Here is a 21813-nt window from a genome sequence, read left to right as displayed (position 1 = left end):
ATAGATTGTTTTATCTACGCGACTTTACCGAAAGGACAAAGAATATGAATTCTTGCAGTAACAAAAGCTTTAGGTCTTCATTTCATTGAGTAAAGTTTTATTGTCAGTCAAAAAACAATCCAAAACATAACCACGACATTAACCTTACTGTGCATAATTTACACGATGTGCTGGCAGATGAAACAAAATCACGTTACTTTAAATAACATATATAAACACACATTTACACACGTATTAAGGCTTTGAATGCCGAGGACATCTTGGTTATAGGTAAGATGGAAGGCAACAAGCCAATAAGCCTTAATTCACAACCATTATCCTCAACAAGGGAGACATGGAGCACTTATAACACAAGCACACCGCTGTGGATATTAGCACACCTGCTACCAAGGGGTCTACTCTACCACCCCTCACTTTCATCCTCATTGCAGTATCAAAGACAAAAAAAATCACCAAGCAGAATCGCACCCACCGCCAAAATCACCTTCTTCAGACTCCATCATCGCTACCAACCCATCAGCTTAGCTTCGTCAATCATAAGACACAAAATGGGAAGAAAAAAAATCAAGCAGTGTTGACAAATGCGTTTTTTGGAGGAGTTTTGTTCATTGTGTTCCTGCGCCACTGCCAACACCGCCCTCAAAATATTTAAACATCGCAGAAGTCGGAACGGAGCGGTTAGCTCAGGGCAGGATGCATGCCATATCGCCACCTTCACAACACCGATACCCAACTAAAATCGGCCACTCATTTTCTACAAACATTTGTCTGGCGCTACGGCCAGCCATGGACCTCTCCTTCACACCGCATGGGCAAACCCCACGCGGTCGTGATCGCGGTCGAACTCGGTGTAGAACTTTCCAATGAACACGTCGCCGAGGATCCAGAGCGGTCCTTCGGAGCTGGGAACGTCCATCACCATGAACCCGAGCAGGCAGAGTGTGCCCTCCACCGTCTTGTCCTGTGTCAGGCAAGAGCGGGGGAGGTGGGGGGGGGATTCATTGCTTTCAGAGTTGTAGTGGTGACAACAGTTGCGAGCCAGCGCGGATGGTGATCAGAACAGGACCCTTCCAACTTAACCAACTCACCAGACCAGCACAGCCAAGTACAGTATGGCAGAGGCCTAACTCCATTAGTGGACCGAGACTGGCTGGAATAAATTTATAATCCCATGACTATGGATAAAATGGACTCACTTGATACAGCAAATCTAGCGGTGACGGTCCCACCTGATGACGGAGACTTGTGTTGCCTCCGAAACGTCGTGATTTTTTATTATTTTATTTCTATTATTACTTTTATACATTTTTATTTCATTTTTTACCTACGTGACTTTACCGAAAAAACCTACGAGTATGGATAAAAAGCTTAATTGGATTTGAAGACAAAAGAACGTTTCATCGTCATATCATTCATCGAGCGAGCCACCTACCACGATCACGTATTGCTTCCCAGACAGGTGGTACGGCTTTCCTCCCAGTGTCAGCACGATGTCGGGGAGCGTGGGAATCGCCCGGCAGTCAATAGAATACTGAAGATCACAAAAACACACCCACATCGTGCCCTTTGTCGTAAAGACTGAAAAGCTCACATTTTTGAGAACACCTTTGTTGAGGCCACCAAGGTTTGTGGTGGTCAAGATGAAGACACGAGTCGAGATGACTCGATGCAACATCCCAAAACAGCTCTCAATAAAAAACTACGATTTCTTGATTGTAGGTTGTATTACACACAAGCTATAGTATTACATCGGCTGTACGCTTTAGAGAACAGTGCATAATGTCAGCGGAAATGTGCTGATTATGGAGTAAGAGTGAATGTGGCCGATACGAGGGGGGGGGGGGGGGTTGCTTCCAGCTTACGCTCGTGTCAATGTTGGGCCTCAAAATATGGTGGTCGCGGTGTATTAGGAATTTGCATGTTCTCCGTGGACGTGGATTTTTTCCGCCCGTTCCTTCGGTTCGAGTATGTGACCGCTATAAATTTACACGACGAGTCACTTCGTCGAGCCATCATTTGCGGCGAGGTCGCTTTTGAAAGAGCGCTATATAAAAGTGGGCCTTACCTGGTAAAAAAGAGGGAGTTGTGTTTGTTTCAAGTCACTCACCTGTCCCCAGGGCAAGGCTGTGGCCCCGATGGCCACCTGCAGGATCCGCAGGGCGGCAGAAGGCCCCGCGATGACGGAGGTGCCCGTGTCGACGATGGCCGGACACCCACCGACGCACAGAGACGGTCCGCCCACCACGGATATCCTCCACCACATGACAACAAAAGACGGGCCCTTTAAAAACGCTGTTGGGACAAATGCTGTTAGAGAGCACCTATTAAAAAAGGTTGTCATGGCAACGGATTGAGGTAGAGGGTACCGTGGCCAAACCCACATTCAGGCACCTTCCCCTTCCAACCCACCGAGGGGCAACTGCTGCGCCACATTCCACTAGTAACTGTAGCAACAAAAACACGATTTACACTGAAGTACACACATACCAGATAATACAACCCAAAGCCACAACTCCATCGCCAGGCATCAAGCAGGCCACAAACTGTAATCTCCATCAGCAGCCATGACCAATGAAGGCCTCTTCAAGCCACGAGACATCCACCAAGCACCTGCACACGAAACCAATTCCATCTCTCCCATCCCGTTTGTGAAAGTCGTCCCCCCTCCTTGGGCACGTTCTCTCCTTTAGCCGACGATGTCACATTCGTCTCCACTGCGTGCCATCCCTTCTTACATTTAAAAAAGGGATGCAGCTCGCACAAGCACACTACAACTGAACTATACAAAAAAAAGCCAACTGGAGCTTTATTAGCCACACAAGGTCTAAAATCGTAAAATTTTATTTCAGACAGCATAGTGCAAGGCAAAGAATACAACGTCTGTTTTTGGCTAGGGTCACGTCAACTCGAGCCACTGGTGGCGAGAACAAAACACTCTACAGTACTGTATTTACAGTATTGATTTTGCACTTACATTTTTTATTTAGAGTGCAACGGGACGTCAATTAGCCGCTGGTAGAGTTTGCACAAGCAGATAACTGCACCCTTTGTGAAGACAATTACAGCATCTCGTCCTGGGTCAAAATAGTTGAGGAAAATTACATTTTACGTCTGAAAATATAGCTCCAAGGCAGGCCATCGTGAGCGTCCGTACTTAGAGATTCATGTACAAGCACTTAAAATGCATGGCCCTTAGATAATGGCCTCCCAAATGCACTCGAGTCATGGGCGTTTAGTGACCATACTTCACCATGCTGGTCAGTGTAGAATGTTTAAGGTAGGGGGGGGGGCATCCAGTATTAATTCCGGCAAAGCTTCAACCACCTGATGTTAGCAGTTGCTGGAACTCCTCGGATAACTGGGTTCACAGCCCGGTTAACATGTACAAATTGTCGCTACACTGTGTGCTTGCTAACCATTGTGACTCCGCTTCCACCCCCCCGCCCCCCCCCGTATGTTGTGATCAATGCATGCAAGTATTTGGTGCATAGCCATTACAACATAGCGGAGACACTATGGCAATGAATGGAGATATACACGGAACACGCTCTTGGGATTACCACCTCGCCCCACCTAAGGAACAAAGTCGGCTTGGGTTGACAAAGGTCACCACTACTTGGTTCACGAATCTTTATTTAGGCGAGAGCCCCCGTTGAGGCGTCATCTTGTGACAGATCTGGGTTTGGACAAAAATGGAACACATTCCTGCGGAGGGAGCTGGTAGGAACGTTGGGTTGCTCGGTCAATGGCCAGGGTCAACGGCGGCGTGGTGTATTCCGCAAATATGGCCGACTGTGGGCGGGCACAAGCCGGCGTGAGTAGGTTACACGTTGAGTTTTATAAGGGCACCAAGGGGTGACCAGCCCCTCCCCACCCAGCCCCACCCCGCCTTCTCCCAGCTCCGATTAGCACGGTTGACTACGTAAAGTCCACTTTTCTGGACGTGAAGAGAGATGAAACGATTAATAAAAGCAGCCTCACAAATGCTGCATGCAAAAGGAATTGAGTAAAGTGGACAAAAAATTGCAAAAGCAGAGGCATAACGGACAAATGTACAACATGCAAGATAACTTACCGCAAAATTTCAAAATACAGATTTCAATTAAGAAATAAGCATAGCAGTCAGCCAATTACAGGGATTTTTAACATTGCCATCCACCACTGGATGAAGGTCTCCATAATCCGTGTCAGTCATGGGGGCTCTTAAAAACGCATTTCAGCACAGTGGTCAGTGCAGGTTGGTGAAGGAGTGGGATGGGCCACCTAACGGGTTTAATCACTCACCACTGATGTTAGCCGTGGCTGGCATCGAACTCCAGGATCGCCTGGTTATTAGCGCAGCACGCCAACCACTCTGCAGTGTCAATACCTTAATGTAACCGTTACAACTTTTAATAGTTGCTGCGAAGAGTTGTGCAGAGAGCAGCCTTAAACGTTTATTTACATTCAGCCATTAGGCAATTCTCTAAATTGAAGTTTATCGGGGTGGAAGATTATACGACACATTAACTGGAAAACCCCACAATGTTATTGCACAACGGGAACTTGGGTCGGTGTCGTGGCTGCCTGCAGTGTGGTTCACACGGAGCAATCAAATTACCAGCGTGTGGGGGACATTAAAAGCACCCACCTGGTACCTGGGTGCCAATGAATGCGCGTAGTTCAACCGAGTTTAAATAGAAGAGCTCAAATACACTATTTGCCGCGCAAAAACCACCACCACATAAAAAAAATATTACTTTGGTTCCGCAATTTAATTTGGAAAACTGATTCTGACATTGGTTTGACAGTTATGTGATAAACATGACTGCCACCTGGCTACCCATCTCCAGCAGGGTTAGCTTCAAAAGAGATGGCCTTGCCTTACCCGTGCATCTACTTTGGGGTCGTTCATTGCATCCTCTTTCCTCACCCAGGTCACCCTGCACCAGCTCGTTGCAAATCTCTCCACAGCAGCGCGACTCACAACCTCCTCTCTCTATACCAAGGGCCAAGACCCACCACTGCTGGGACATCGTTTCTCCATGGCAGTTCGCCATCCCGCGCGTAGGTCAAGGTCATGTCCGTGAAAATTCGTGCGCGTTCTACCATTGGCAACGTCATACTGGTAGGAACCTCCTGGTTACAAATGGGATTATCGTCCGTCGTGCATCCAAAAATGGGAGGGGTGGGGAGGGGCTGGTCACCCCGTGGTGCCCTTATAAAACTCAACGTTTAACCTACTCACGCCGGCTTGTGCCCGCCCTCAGGTCGGCCATATTTGCGGAATACACCACGCCGCCGTTGACCCTGGCCATTGACCGAGCAACCCAACGTTCCTACCAGCTCAATTTGAACACGTAGGCTTTCGCGACCAATATTATTCATAATAGATTTTGGGTCAGATCGCGTTATTTATAAATGTGTGAAAAACATGCTACCAGCTCCCTCCGCAGAAGTGTTGTCGTAATGCCTGTGCCAAAAGCGGCTGTGAAGTGCTGCCCCCTGCCGTGCTAACCAGGTAGTCCCTTGAAGGAAATTCAGGAGGTTCCTGGGGCTTTCCGTTCTACACGAAGGGTTTGCACAGCTATCCGTTCCACACCCAAATGGATACTTCGTGTCTCAGGTCACCAAAACGCAATTGGGTAGCATGTTTTTCTTATTTTTAAAAAAAGGCGATATACAAGGGCATGGGTGAAAGACTAATTTGAGTAATTACTCATGTAGACATGGCCGAGTAGCACATGTGGCTCGGGTTAACAGGGCCAAAGCCGCTCAGCGCGCGAGGGGATGAACCCACCCACTCGCATAGCACGTGGTAGACCGACGGATGCAATTGATGAAGCAGTGCCCCTGGGACACATCGGTTCACCACGTGTCAAGTTATGCTCGTGGCGACCTCGCGCTCTTTCGTGGGGACATGTATTTGATATTTTTAAAAAGCACACAATTATTACCAAATAAATCTCTATTTTATGAACATCGTCCTCCAAAAATGTCTTTACAGCACCCTAAATATATCCACTTGCCCGATTGCCTCGAATACAGAAAGCAACTTTTGCCGCACGCACAAAGACAAAAACAAAGATGCCCTGTGTAGCCTTAGACTGTTGGAGCAAGTGCTGTTAGCGAGACACATTTGACGGTCGGATGAGAACACGAGGGGGTGGGGGTTGGGGCAGCCAGCGCCACGCCCAGCCGCCTTAGTCTCCCTAGGTGGCGATGTTTACGCACGCACACGACTCACCCGTCCATCGTGATCTGCCAGTAGTGCTTTACGGTGAGGGGCAGGTAGTGGAACTCGCCGGTGTAGTAGCGAGGATCGCTGCCTCCCAGCAAGAGTTCCCCGCCCGGTTGCGAGTCCTGGTCCCTGCAGGACAGACGTTGGAGATTACCGTTGCAGTCCACGAGCTCGGACAAGGTGTCAACTTCACTTGGGTCGGTCGGTACCACCCCGAGGTGGCTTAACCGGTAACTACGATCTCGTTAAGGAACATAAACCAGCACGTGATCGCCGGTCACCCTCACACAGCAGCAGCTTTTGGTTTACCGTTGAACAAAGATGGGTCACTTCAGATGGGCTTCTAGAGGCCGTCTGGAACGTTCCTTCCGATGTTCGGAAGCCACTGGAGCTATGAATTTTTGAGTCTAGATTGAAAACGAATTTCTTTAGAACAGCTTATGCGTTGTGTTTTTGTCCTTTCCCCGTACCTCCGATTGGCATGGTTGGCTACGTACAGTACAAAAGTGCAATATATATACAGACATCCAACGATATGTATTTGGTCATTGTGGACAATACAGCAGACTTGCAATAGGTTTAGATTTGACCATTAATAGCAGGTTTAATTTATCTTTCTCCAGGTAGGTTTTTCCCCTTCACATTTGAGAAAGATGCGGTTACAGTATTTGGCTGCTATAAATATCCACATAAAACACTTCGTTTGACTAGTGACCAGGTTGCTTTACCTGGTAAAAATAAAACGTAAATGGTCAATTGCCAGAAAAGTGGTAAACCCGATTCCTATTTTTCATAAGTGAAGATTACATTGGGAGAAAGTGTATACACAGGGTGCGTCAATTGTTTGTTTAACACTTAATGGAAAAATAAAACGGATAAACACACCAACAAAATGTATGTTAACAGCGTCAAAAAGTCAAACAAAGCGTCTCCACTTACTCGCCATCAGTCAAAAACATTGGAATCGTCTCCAGAGCCCCAGAGAGGCCACATTTCTCGTGGCGTTGTTGTAAAAATCTCGGAAAGTATTAACTTTTTTTTGAAGCACCCCGAATATATAACAAAGACGAGGGCTGGAACAGTAAAAAATAAGCAGGGGGGGGGGGGGGTGAGGGCAAGACGCGATACCGGTTGAGGTAGAAGGAGAATGCGTTGCGTGGTAAACGCTTCTGCTGCATGATGGAGTCGAAGAGCGGCGTCGCCCCCGTGACGGCGAGGTTGGGGTAGCCGAGTCCCACGATGCCGTCGAACTTGGCCAGGAGGAAGGTGAGGCCAGGTTCCAGGACGGCCTCGCCAAACACCTGGCCCGGCACGCTCAGCTCGCCCACCTGGAGCGGAGCGGGGGGGGGGCAGCGATCGTCGTTAGCAGTGATCCATCCACTGCTGGATGAAGGTCTCGACAAAACCTCACGGGGCCTGCAGAAGTTACACCACGGCACTAATGACTTCAAGCAAAAAGGTGAAGTTTTAATTTGAGGGGGGGGGGGTACAGGGAGGGGTTCGCGTTATCCCTTATTAAAATTATGCACCCGCGATTCCTAATGTTAATTGTAAATTATCGAAAATAATTTAAAACGTGTGCAGTTTGGGGGGCATTGCACCCCCCCCCCCCCACACACACACTGCGGCCATGGCTTCAAGTCCGTTTCCACCTTTGTATCACCTCCCGGGTATTTAGAGGGCGTATCGGATGGGGGGGGGGGGGTATATTTCTGTGAACAATATTCAAATCTTCGATTTAAAGCTTTCGTGACTGCAGGGATTCATCCTCTTGGTTCTTTCGGTAAAAATCACGTACAAGGAAAATAATAAAATAATAAAAGTAAAACATTATTATTTTATTATGGTTTTATTTTTATTCTTTTATTATTAAAACATAATAAAATAATTATGTTTTATTTTTATTATTTTCCTTCTACGTGACTTTACCGAAAGAACCAAGGGGATATTCAAATCGGACACCAGATGGCGACCCATAGACACCGCCCCCATCGTCAACATCAGTCTGGGGTCCACACGGAGGTGGTGGTAGCAGGGGTGAGCGTGCGAGACCAATAGACATCAGCCTCGCTTCGTAAAGACAACGCGTTCAGTCGTGGATTAAGGAGAACCTCTTGAGTAGACACGTTCCACAACATTGATTTTACGGGAGGAGTCCGATGAGCTATTAAGCCCTTCCCCCCCCCCCCCACCACAGACATCCAATAAAAGCCTAAAGCAAGAAGACGTTATACTATTCTTGGTTCTTTTGATGAAGTCGCGTAGATAGAATATAAAATAGTTTTTATTTTATCATTTTTTTATATCGACGTGACTTTACCGAAAGAACCCAGAAAATGAATTTCTGCAGTCAAAAGTTTTAAATCTAAATTTAAGACGATGTTAGCTTAGAGACACCTTGCGCGTTCACAAATTGGCTACATGTAAAAGTTACAGGTTGTTAAATTGAATGTCTTGGTGTTATGAAAAGACATCATAAAACAAACGCAAGATGAATATCCCCCGTGTAGCGTTAACAGATTATTTGGGGCAAATGCTGAGCGAGCAGCATCTATGAAGGCCGGCACGACTGACGAGGGGGGGGGGGGGGGGGGGCAACACGACACCCGGCTGCCTTCGTCTTCCTTCCAAGTGCTGATGTTTATAAAGGCAGAGTCAATGTTGGGGAGTCAGAGTTCAGACATTCCTCACCGTTATTTGGTTGCGAGCGGGAATCTAACTCTGGGTTCGTAGCGCAGTGCGCCAACCACTGAACCACCGCTCCCCACTACAGATACGAATTGGTCCAGTCGTGTGCAAACTCAGCCACTTTCCGCTCCCATCGCTTCTGGATCTCGTCCGGCAAGTAATCGTTTCCAATGCAAAAACGGGGGTCGAGAACCGGTTCAAACATCATTCGCCACCGATGATGGCCGCGAGACCTGGAACGTCTAAACTCTGGTAGCCGGGGTTCAGAGCAGTACACGAACCACTGCACCACCAACAACTACTCCCCCACGTGAGCACCACAATTAATCACCCGCACCACGGGCAAATGAAACTAAACGTCAATGGAACTCATCCCATCGATTTATATAAACAAACATCACGAACGTGGAACTTGAGGTCATTTGCTCAAGGGCTGACCAGAGTCAAAGGCTATCCAAATTGCTCGTGGGAGCAGCAGGAAGACCAGCCTGGCTCCGAGCCGCAAGTCCTCATTTGTATAAACTTTTTTCGCACCATACGTAGCCCAACCGTGATAATCGGGAGGTGCGGAGGAAGGATCAAATTAAAAACCACGCAAAGCAGTGCGAAAAAATGAGTTGTCAATCTAGATATTAAAGCATGTAGCCGCTAGTGGCTTCCTAATATCGGAAGGAAGAGCGCGTTCCAGACGGCCCCAGAAGCGCACCCGAAAGCGCGCGATGTGGAAACCCGTCTGTTTGACGGAGAGCCAAAAGCCAGCAGCAGCCGCCCAGGAGGAAGATTCCATAGCAAAACAACTAAAAAGTGCTCGTTTACACACGGCCTGTCGCAGGAAAGGAGTGGGTGGGGGAACACCCTTAATGCGTGGTCGCTTGACATTTGGGGTGACAATATTCTGAGGTCACGATAAATGCTTCAGGATAAACGTGGGGGGGCTGTGATGGGGGGGGGGGAGTACGTCACGTGTCGAGAATCTGGAGTCTTTGGAGGCTCTCGCCCAAGGTTCATGCTCCAAAACGACTGCTCTATTGGAGGGTGTAATCGCTCAAGATCGAAGAGGCTTCGAGATTCGTACGAGCAAGGTTGTTATTATAATATTGATGTTTTGCGTCTGTTTGCTACGGCTGTGCTCACGCAGTACGACGGATTAGCAGTGTAAAAATCGCCGGGCAACCGGTTAAACGAGATCATCATCGAAACAAATCAACTGAAAACGCACAAGAACTTAGCAGGCCCCTCCTGCCGAAGAGTCATGAGACTCGGGAGGCTTTCCTGGCTTAGCAGAATTAAACAAAACATTTCAACAACGTGCAAAGATTAAAATGTTGCCCATCTGGTGAGATCAGGTGCATCCTAGACGACTTGTTCTTGGGAAAAAAATTAACCCACCTTGCTGTACTGCAATTATTAAAAACTCAACTGCCACACCACATACCCACTCCCTCTGCTTTCTTACGTGGCAATTTTGCGTACCCATTGCGGTCATCGGCAATCTACTTTCTCTACCGTCTCGGACAGGACACCAATTCACTGCATACACAGAAAACACGCAATCCCAGTGGTGATCCACCAACCTCCTTTCTCCAGCGATTGCGTGCACCACCAGCGCCGCCACACGAGGGATTGCGCGACCATCCAAACTCGTTTAACCACAACCGATCAATCAAGTCTCCATTTCTATAGCACCATATCGAGGGCGTGTATAAAGTATGTAGCAATTATATTACTGGTAGGAACCCACTGGTTCCACCAGCCCACAGGGGATTATTGTGTCCGTCGTGCATGGAGGGGTTGGGTGGGGAGGGCCTCGTCACCCCGTGGTGCCCTTATAAAACTCAACGTTTAACCTACTCACGCCGGCTTGTGCCCACCGTCAGTCGGGCATATAATGCAGAATACACCACGCCGCCGTTGACCCTGTCCATTGACCGAGCAACCCAACCGTTCCTACCAGCTCCCTCCGCAGGAAATGTGTTATTGGTGCCCCCCCCCCCCCGCAAATGGGAGATTTCAAGTAGTACCCCCCTCCACCCCGCCTATTGGAGACACGCCAAGCGAGGGCGATCATCGTGCGAGAGGAGCTCCGTGCGTCGAAGCGAGATGGCGTGGGAGGCGCGACAGGGCCACGAGGGACGTGGCAGGAGGCGTGGCGAAACCTTCATCCAGCAGCGAGATTCGGCCATTGCGGGTAATCGGAGATTCGGTTTTAGCCAGGGCTGTCTCTCGTCAGTGACGTGGAAAACGCTTGCCCACCCGGCAGCCCTAACATCCAGTGTATGCCTCTCGCTGCGACGCACATTGCAGTCGACCAGCAAAATCAGAAAATAACCAAGGAAAACTAAATATGCCCCCCGTTGACGATTAGCAGGCATGGTTGCCAGTTGATCAGCTTTCAAAATATAACTTGGCAAACCAGCAAGAGCTCAAAGCCAACAAAATGCCATAGTTCCGTGCTTTGTGCTTTTCATTTCGCCAAACATTCCAATTGTGCCCTGGGCATCACGTCATGAGAACGCATGCATTTTCAGTTCAAACACTTGCAAGAGAGCAGTGCACCACTGTGTCAAGTTGACTCGTTTAACGTTAATATACGGTGCTTTTTCTGGAAGACTTTGCCGTTTTTTCGAATTTTTCTGTTGCGTGTAGTCACTTTAAGATGTTTTTTTTTTGTTGCGGTTGCACCCGATTCAAGAGCCCTATGGCTCACAGGGCTATACCTAATACATGAATGAACCGAACCGGCTCAGAGAGCGACCTCGCCACCACTAAAAAACGACCACTTAATTTATGATAATTGGTTCTTTACCCTTCTATCTGGCAACAAAACTGACACCTTTTTACAAGGAGTCATGTTTGCATAGACCGCAATACCTGCAGTCATAATACAAACAATAATACAAACGGTCTATGCAAACATGACTCCTTGTCAAAAGGTGTCAGTTTTGTTGCCAGATAGAAGGGTAAAGAACCAATTATCATATTTTTACTGGCAAATGAGGTTCCCATAGTGTAGACACTTAATTTATGTTGAACTTCTTTCGTACCATACGTAGCTAACCGTGATAAATCGGAGGTACGGGGGGGGGGGGGGGCAAAAACTAAAAAACAACAAGTAGCTCTAAATAAATTAGATTGTCAATGTAGATTTAAGAGTGCCCATGGCTCCCTAATAAGTTGAAACTGCGGCTGTCCCTCACGTCCGAGCTTGCAAAACAAGTGCATCGTACGCAGCGATCGTAGTGTGTACGGTCCGTGCAATCAGTGGCGATAGTCATTACCTCGGTTAAACATGACAACCTGGTTTAATCATGCGTGGCTTGGGGGTGGGGGGGGGGGGTAGACGGAGGTGCGGGGCACACCTTTCATCTGCCCTGCAAAGAATTTTTCATTACCAGGTGAGTCGAACCAAAATAGAATATAACCAAACCAAGGGACGTGAAATGCGAGGCGTCCAATGCAGTCAGCAGCGACAGAGATGACCCCCCATCAACTCGCTACACATAAGCCTGCCGGGTTTAATTACTGGTGGCCCGAAACTCGACTCAAAACCCAGGGCCCTCAGCAGTGCTGGTTCAGCATCCTTGCTGTAGTCATTCGTCAGCAAGCAGCCAGCAAGGCCACCTCCTCTAGTGCGCACTTCATCTCCACTAACAAGTCGACAAAACACGTGTTAGAGCTTCTATTGTTATTGGCCGCGAGAGACTAGCCGACGGTCGCGGTCTCATTTGGAGCCAGAACATCCACGACCATTGGAATGTGCAAAGGACAAAATCACATTTCTCTTTTGGTCACGCTTGAACCTTTAAGGAGGAAGTGTCAATGTTCTCCCACACACACGCTTGCAAGCACACAACCTTCCAATTGTCAGTCGAACTAGAACAAAACGGCACTGCCTGGCTGGGACGTTTATTCACTGTTAGAAATTAAGTACAGACAAAAATATTCTCACACATGTGGTGGCAGTTGCTTCTTTTCTCCACTGCTGCGCCTGTGCCGCCCCACTCACACTGACAATCTGGGACGTCCGTTTCCAAGCCATCCATGCTGTGGTCTCCCTGCTCCTAGTCCAAGTCCACGGGGAACGCCACCTCTATTTATTGCCGGTACCCCATTTCCCCCCCCCCGCCCCTCTGTAAAATAACTAAATATACCTCATCTGCCAATGATTCACACATCACCCACTGTTTTGAACGGTCACGAGAGGCTGTTGCATTCAAATGCTGCATGCACATTGAGTTTTGAAGAAAATAAAAAAGGGGGGGTGGGAGTTGGGTGAAGTACATCTTACAATTTGGCACAAACATAAAATCACGTTGATGTTTAGAACCATAAAAAAGTTGCTGGGTGCATACGCGCTCACTTACACACCAAAAGTTCGCGAACGCGCAGACACGCACCCACCACACCAAAAGCCCGAACACAAAGAAAACACGCACAGACATGCATTCACTCAAGAGCCACCCAGTGAAACTCGCCACCCAATACTACAAGGACAAATATCCCCCGTATAGCCTTACAAGCGTGTTGGGGCAAGTGCTGTTAGCGAGCATCTATCTATTAAGGCCAGCACATCACACCGGAGCGGGAGACCAGCAAGACGCCCGGCCGCCTTCGTCTCCCCAAGGTGGCGATGTTCACACCATCTCACACAGGTACTAATTGAGGCCGAGTCGACCTAGGAGAGGCCCCAGGACAGGTTCAGATAATCGCGTGCGCGCGCGTCTACCGTGATAGTGTCGCTGCTGAGGAAGCCGCTGAGGCTGCCCGTGCCGTAGTGCAGATGGAAGAGGGTGCCGTTCGGAGCGTAGCTGCTCGAGCGAGAGGCGTCGTACCTCCTGTGGTTCACTTGGAGGGGGGGGGGGGGGGGAAGAGATCGGAGCAGCGGTGGACGGGAAGGCAACGGGTAGAGAGCAAGTGAAAAATACGAGTGGACTTTGATTCGAAGCTTTCGTGACTTCAGGAAGCCATACTCTTTGGTTATTTTGGTAAAAGGCACATAGGTATAGCTACGTGACTTTACCGAAAGAACCAAAGAGTACAAGTGGATTTGCCGATGACTGGTACCCAGCGGTGACAAGATCGGCCTCTGTGGAGGAGGCTCGTGAAGGACGCTACCGGGCAGTTGGAGGCAGTCGCCCTCCAACAACAAGAGGGCAGAGGAGCGACGCTCGCAATGAGCGGTGCGCGCCGGGCAGCGAAAACGCAGCAAAAGTTGGCACAGGTGGTGCATCAGCCAGTCATCTCGGTCAGTCGACCCGTGGGCACCTGGGTCTGCCTCGTGACCTCCTACCAGCGGGCGTTCGACACTTCACGTGGCCTAAACGTGCACATAGCCTGGCACAAGCATCGTGGTGACGTCACCACTACTTAGTGGCGAATGACGGTTGTTGTTGGTGGCACATGTGCCTTGCAATGGTGTTGCTGGTTTTGGTGCTGGCGATTGTACCGACGGCCGTGGTGATGGTGTCCAATTGTATGGTGCTGCTGCTGGTGGAATTGTAACGGTCGTGGGACAACCACCAAAATGAATGTGCCACAAAGTGGTCCTCATCTTACCGATTGTAGGAGTAGATTCCAAGGGGGGTGGGGGGGGAGCGTTGGCATTTTATTTTGCGGCTTTTGCGACCGCACCATTAGCATTATTTAAAATACCATGGCCCGATTGAAGTACTGTGCTCACTTCTTAAGTCTTCCCAGAAACTTGTGGAATTTCTGGATATTATGCCTTCAAATAAATGTTGGCACACTTTCACTCGGCAAAAATAGTGGCTATATTCTGCACTGACCAACGGCCAATCACCTAGGAGAGGGACATTTTACAACCGGTCCCATGTCACAATGATAGCCCTGCCCGTAAGAGCCTGGCAACCAATCAGGTTCTTGTGCACTCAAAATACACATGCGTGGCTCGAAACAGTAGGTTCAAAATCATGACAGCCAGGAGGTATGCATGCCTTTATCTGCAGTTAAATGCCTCATCCATAATTCTATGAAAATAATTTAGTTAATCATCTGCTCAACCAAGAAACTCCGTGATAATTTGTGTTCCTCACGATTAATGTTAACCACGAACTCTTAATTTATATTGTCCATCAACCCGATAACCAGCAAATTATTTTATCTGGGAATGGGAAAAAAACCTTGACCCATGAATCGAATTCGCTATGAACTGTGTTATCCATCTGGAAACCCTTTTAGGCACGCAAGCCTTTTATTAAAGTAATTTCATCCCCGAATCGACAACAATTTGCATTCTCAAATCCTCTCAATTGTTAAAAGCCCCTTTACGGCAAAACCCCACCTCCATCCGTGCATCTAACAATGGCATAACCACACGTCTGGGGAGCTGCGAGGCCTGAACGAACACAACAATTATCAAAAGCATTAACGACACCAGAAGCAAACGCACAAATGAAGCGACTCATTGGGGAGGTGCAAGCGAACGAGTCATCCCGACGTGGTGGTGGTGGAGTTAGGGAGTAGGTGGACGTGGGGGGGGGGGGGGGGGGAGGGGGGGTAACTCACAGCAGGCGTAGTTGGTGGACGCGCATCGCGCCGAGGGCACCCACGTGTTGGACGAGCCGGTGTCGAACACCACGCCGAACGGTTGCGGCGGAGTCCCAATCCAAACCGTGCCGTAGTACTGAGCCTACGGGCAGACACACACCCGCAAAGGTGTCCCCTTTTCCCTCGCTCTCTCACCGTCTCTTCTCCTTTCCACCTCCTCCGACTTCACAAGCGGATCCCCCGCTCCGAGAGCCCGTGCCAAAAACCAGCTAGGGGCTTCAAATGGAGGCCAACCACGAAGGTTGCTTTTGCACCGTAGAACCAGAGTCGAACTTGCGACGTCGGGCCTCACGCACGAGGTGTGATAAGATTCGACAGGTGCCCATCCACGATGTCGCACGATGAACAAGCGTTGCGCGCCCTCTTCCCCCCCCCCCCCTCCCTGAAACCCACCGCACCTCCTGGCCCCCTCAGTCAGTAGGATGATTTTGGAGAGCAAAGGGCGCATTGTGGTCTCGTGGCTCGGTAAAACGACCGTTGGGAAACTCCAGCAGCCACCACGAGGGGCTTCTCACTAAACAACCTCGACTGCCACATTTCTGATCGTGAACTTTACAAACGCGAGTTTTTTTTTTCTCAAAGCCACAAGCACGTATTCAGTGACATTAAACTGAATTGATAGCGCCACACAATCACCGTCACAACCTCTGAAAAGCGATTCTACACAAAGCAGTAATTTAATTTATGGCAGCCGTGTAGACAACGTTAAACTGGAGTGTTTAATAAATTTAAAATAATTCTAGATTTGTATTTCTCCAAAACAATGACCGACGACAATCACGATCTTGTGCAGAAACAGATCACGCGCCGTATTGCAGATGTGTACGATAGTATCGACAGTGGCAACCACTTTGTAGCAAACGGTTAGAAATGAGAAACACAAACTCCCATCTCCATGAATACACGGTGAGCACAGGAGGAACTCTGCTTTTCTTAAAATAGAAAACCGCTACAACAACCTCGTAAATTAACCGTCTCACATTGCTCAACCACAACGCTCTTTACTTGATCGACTCGCTCGAATTAGACCCAAATCAACGAGCGCCGTTCAGCGCCGTCTCCCCCCATCCCCCCTCCATAACGATTTTGGAAGCGATTACAGCTTCCATTGTTCCTAGTTACAAAACAAAACTCCGCTTCATCAAAACGCCTTTGTGTTTATCTAATTCGGCCAGGATATAGCCACACCAGAGCCGTAAAACTGCACGCGTGGATTACAAACTTTTGACTGTAAATATAATTAAAAAAAAGTTTCATTATTTCCGTGCCAGCATTTTCGTCCGGCTTTGTGCGCCGGCAGAGACCCCAGGATTGAAGCCGCTTTTTGCTCAAGAGAGATCAGAGATGGCCATCGCGGAGATTAAATCCCGATAAATGCAGCCGCTGTGCTTTTGGAGCAAGAATTGTCTTTCACTCCGTCTGCGTATGAAGTCACGATTACATCACTGGCTGCATTCCACTATGCATTTCCCTGCTGTATGCACTTTTGAAATACGGGACGTCTGTCCCGGGAGGCTCACATTTGCCTACATGTGTGCCCCCCCCCACCACCACCCAGGCACGTCATTTACCAGCAATTCACCATGTTTGGTAAATGTTGATTAATCAAATTGCATGATGCAGCTATTGCTGCCTGGTTTGCTGCGTAATCCCACAATCCCAACAGGGACCCTTTAAAAAAAATACCAGCCTCAACATTTTTATTTTTCCTGCAGATGGCCCCAGAGGCTACAGCCTTGCCCTTGGGAGAGAAGGCGAATGATTAAAAAACATCACTATTTTACCAGGTAAAGCTTAAGAGGCCCAATTATGTGGAAATGTATAGCAGCCCAAATACTCGAAACGCATGTCGATTCTAAAATGTGGAGGGAAACCCAATCCTAACTGGCAGACAAAAAACACAATAATGTATGTGACTACGGCATGATGCGGGACCTTACATCCAGCAGGGGCCAGACCAAGGCGAAGCATGACCATTTCACTTGGATATTGATATTATTTTCTACATCGGCCGGAAATTAGAATTGACACAGGATCAGTGCAGCTTGCAAACAGCCACAACCCCCATTGCATAATAAATAACAAAGCCACACGATCCAATTTGTCATCAGGTAATGCATCGCAGTTGGCAGTAGGCAACAGCGAAACGCTCAATTGAATTGAGAATGTAAAAGGCAGAACAAATGGCTCGGCAAATTATTTAAAAACAAACCACTGTTGATCGGATCAAGAGTCGTATTGGAAGTACATTTCAAATTTACGTTTCATTATTACCCACCCCACGCACATCGATTGGTATCCATCCTTAATGACTGCAGGGGGGGGGGGGGTCTGGATGTCCTTATGGAAGGCACATTTAGACCAGCACGACGTGGTCAAAACGAAAAATGCACAAAGACCTCCCCCGTATAGCCTGAATCTATGAAGACCAGCAAATGTACACTAGGGGTGGGTGGCCAGCACCATGCCCGGCCGCCTTTTGTCTTCTCAGTGCCGATGTTCACACACACACCGCAACAGGCACTCATTTGAGCAAAGATTCGACCTCGAGAAGGCCCGGGACCGGTTCAGATATTCATTACAGATGTTGGCCGTGAGCGGCAATCGAACTCGGGTCGCCGGGTTCGTAGCGCAGTGTATTCCAACCGCTGCACTACCGCTTCCCAACTCCATAGAAAAAAAGAAAAAGAAAACCTGCAACCCCACAACCTACATCGAAGTAGTTCTTGAGAGACTCCACGTAGGTGCCATTCCACGTGCCACGCCCTGCGAGGTCGGAGACCCACTCCAGACTCTGCACCTCGGCAAGGAGGCGACGGAGCGGACGCACGCGAGTCAGCGGGATCCTGGCGGGTACGGGGGGGGACACGAGGAGGGCGAGCGGACGTGGTAGGATCATGACAATAACAACAATACTTTACGAGGTTCGGTATTAGTGTCGTTCTCATAGCGCAGGGCCATTATGGAGGAGGGCGGCGCTGCTACGTTTCACGGCGATGTTGTCGTGTAATCCCAACATTAGGAGTCGAATTTGTTGCGGGACATTTTTAATAATGGCAAAATTTGGTTAACTACGCCGGCAACATCTGCGGCTCTATCGCTTCTAAACGACGTCAGTAGGGCACTTAAAAAACCCGTCCACCGTTAAGCAGTCTGGTTACGGAAAAAAACACCCGCAGTAATAACCAGGGTGGCCCACCGGATTCCAACCTTCGCGCGAACAAGCGGCGGACGCACCACCAACCGCTGGGCCACGCCACCGCGATCCAGTCAGCGCAGTTACAAGTCGACGGGTCACCCTACGAAAGCTGGGATCAACTTCGCCCGAGATAAGGGGGGGGGGGGGGGTCGGCAAACTAAAAATAACGAGGAGCCATTCTGTTTCTAATTCGGTACAAAGAAAAAATAAAACACCTATATTGCAAGAGCTGCAATGCATGCGAAGACATGCATTGATGACGTCCCGAAGCAGCCGGTCGTAAAGGAGCCACATCAGACTTCGGAGCCGCAGGTTTCCACGACCTCTTGCCCTCGAGCCTCCCGAGTCGCTGGTCGACAGGAGGGCGACACGCGACTCGCATCCACAAGGAGCGATAACCTCCCAGCGAAACGCTCCTTGGGTGAAGGCAAATTACCGCTTTCCGCGATGCTCCCCGTTTAGAACGGCGACTAATTATTTTTACAGTCTTGCACAGACGCAATTACTCCTGTGCCGTGAAATAATACAAATAGCGCCAGCCTTATTTCATTGCATCCCCCCCCCCCCCCCCAATTCATTTGAGAAATAAAAAGCCAGCCGTGTAAATATTTGCCCTGGTCCGGAGTAGGCTACATTACTTTCAAGAATTTGTTTAATTTAAAACGAAACAGATTCCCAAGTGTCGGTTCGACTCCATGTGCACGGGTCCCTTCGCGAATTCACTGCTGAACGATGGCCTCCCCATTACCGTGTCGGTCATGGGAGAGTTGTTTGACCATACTTCACCACGCTGGTCATCGGTGTGGGTTGGGGGGGGGAAGGTGGCGGTGAGAGAGTATAAAGTTGACTGGTTCAAATATAATTCGCTATTGGCGGTAGTCAAACTCGTACGGCCGGATTCAGAGTATGGCGTGATTATTTTCGGTGGGTTATTAAAATGTTATTTATTACATTAAAAATTAATTCCGCTCACGATTCATGCGCTTAAATCACGCTGATGGAAAAACAATTAAGTACGTAGATTTAAAAGCCATGCAAATCAAAACCGATTTAGATTGGGACATTGCATTTAGGTCAGCGATGTGTAGACCGTACCCCGTTAGTTGTACAAAACGAGTCGGAACAAAGCGGCACAAATAATACCAGAAGAGACAATAAAAACGGAGTCCACAGACGATAAGTGCGAGCAAACCTCGAGGTTGCGACAATGTCATCAACATCGGGATGCAATGCGCATCCTCCAGATTATAAAGACTAACATTCAAGCTCGTGTGTGCGGGGGGTGGGGTCTTATATAGTAGGTAGGCGTCAGTATGCGAGACCACATTAAAAATTTGACGGGGGGGGGGGGGGGGGGTTTAGTCTCAAAATCTTCAGGGAACATTGCGAGCCCGGTTTTTTGTCAGTTGCGTAATTAGCGCAGAGATCCACTTCATACATTGCGTACCGTATTTCTTCAGGTTAAAAAGACGTACTCGTATTACCTCGTTTCCCCGATGCCGATAACGCTATAACAAATCTGGGCACACGCACAGCGGATTACAAGCCGCTCCCCCAACGTTTGCTCTAAAAAACAAAAGTGCGTCTAGCAATCCTGTAAAATGAGCGAGATACGATTTCATCCTTCCAAGATAGGTCCCACCCCCGGTTCACTGCACTTTTACGAGGTCGCTCCCCTACGTGGGTTCCGGCCGTGGCGTCTGTGCGTCGTCCCCGACCTTTGAAACAGGCGCTCCCGCTCGGGCACACCCCGTGCCTGCTGCTCGTACCTGAAGAGCGCGTCCCCCCCACGTGGCAACAGCAGCGCGAGCAGAAAGGCGAAACGCACGACACTCATGGCGGCGGACCACGTGCTCCTCGCGACAACGGAACAGCCTCACGCGCAATCGATTTCCATTGACAGCGCGCCTTTTAATTGCTCACCACTTTCCGCCGCCGTCACCATCATCACCACCACCATCGCCGTAATCATCAGCATCATTAATCATCATCAGTCATCATCGATGGGCCATCTGGAACCCTCGCGTCGCTTTCTCGGCGAGGAAAAGTGGCACCCGTTCCGAATTGGGGCGGAACGACGCCACTTCACGAATGGGTGGGTTGTTTGCGCGTATATTTAAAAGCCATGCAAATCAAAACCGTGTGTTGGGAGTAAGGAAGTGTGCTTGGATTGCTTTGATTTGGGTAGAGGTAGCCCCCATTGGGGCAATAGTCGCTCATTTTTGGCAAAAAAAAAAATCCATAAACAAATGTCCACAGTCAAGTTCCAAATGGCAGGGTCGTGCATCAACACGGTAGAGCCAGCACGACCACTTACAAGGTGGATGGTTTGAGAGGGATGTGTGTTGGGATGAGAGTGAGGTGTGTTGGGATGATAGGGAGGGAGGCAAGGAGGCATGCATGGTGATGGTGGGCGATTTTGGAGTAGGTGACAGGGAGCTTTGATGGGGAGGATGGGGGTGAGGAGATGAGGGGGGTGATGGATGGTGGTGGTGGTGGTGATGGTGGATGGTGATGGGAGGGGCGGGGAGAGGCGTGTTGAGCAGTGCAGTGGCGTGAGCGAGTGAGGCAGGATGGTAATGATGGATGGGTCGAGAGGAAGATGACTGGCGACGATGATAATGGGTGAATTCGTGGGAGCGGATGCTGATTGTGTGTGTTTGGGTTGGTGGGAGACGGTGGGGGGTGATGGGGGTGTGATTAGTGGAGAGAGAAGCAGAGCGAGCGAGCGAGCGGATGGGAGGGTGATGATGATGATGGGTTGTTTGGTGGGAAAGGGGGTTGGTGGGAGCGAGGCTGGAAGGGGTGGGGGTGAGTGTGGAGGAGGAGGGGGGGGGGGGCTCTGTCTAATGAATGCCCGTGCACTCTGGCAATTATGAACGCGCGCGTGTAATCGCGCGTGCGTCGCAAATGCGTGAGCTCATTCCGCTCTTTACGCAACACGTGCGCGCTTCCTCCGAACGCCCACCAACATTTACAATCGGCGTGCGTTTAGTCTACTCAAAGTATTTGGCTGCTGTAGGTTTCCACGTGATAAGGCACTTCCTTGAGCTATCATTTGTGGCCGGATCGCTTCTGAAGAAAGAAGCTAATAGTTCAGCGGGTTTTACCTGATAAAATAAAAATAGATCCTTTTCGT

General features: G+C 49.1%; 1 protein-coding gene across 1 annotated transcript; it reads right to left on the bottom strand.

Annotated features, from left to right (window-relative positions):
- Positions 1 to 118: 118 nt before the first annotated feature.
- On the bottom strand, positions 119 to 20511 carry LOC133347516 (cathepsin D-like). The gene is made up of 9 exons (XM_061559841.1): positions 20444 to 20511; positions 18189 to 18321; positions 15434 to 15557; positions 13635 to 13753; positions 7349 to 7548; positions 6227 to 6349; positions 2108 to 2252; positions 1433 to 1531; positions 119 to 961 (listed from the first exon to the last, which is right to left on the bottom strand). Exons 1-9 carry the CDS (start codon positions 20509 to 20511, stop codon positions 800 to 802), a joined length of 1173 nt encoding a protein of 390 aa, XP_061415825.1. The 3' UTR covers positions 119 to 799.
- Positions 20512 to 21813: the final 1302 nt, after the last annotated feature.

This window comes from Lethenteron reissneri, chromosome 26, assembly GCF_015708825.2.
Source record: "Lethenteron reissneri isolate LAM-NWPU_2019-01 chromosome 26, ASM1570882v1, whole genome shotgun sequence".
Lineage (NCBI taxonomy): Eukaryota > Metazoa > Chordata > Hyperoartia > Petromyzontiformes > Petromyzontidae > Lethenteron > Lethenteron reissneri.
This window is presented reverse-complemented; position numbering and strand designations above follow the sequence as displayed.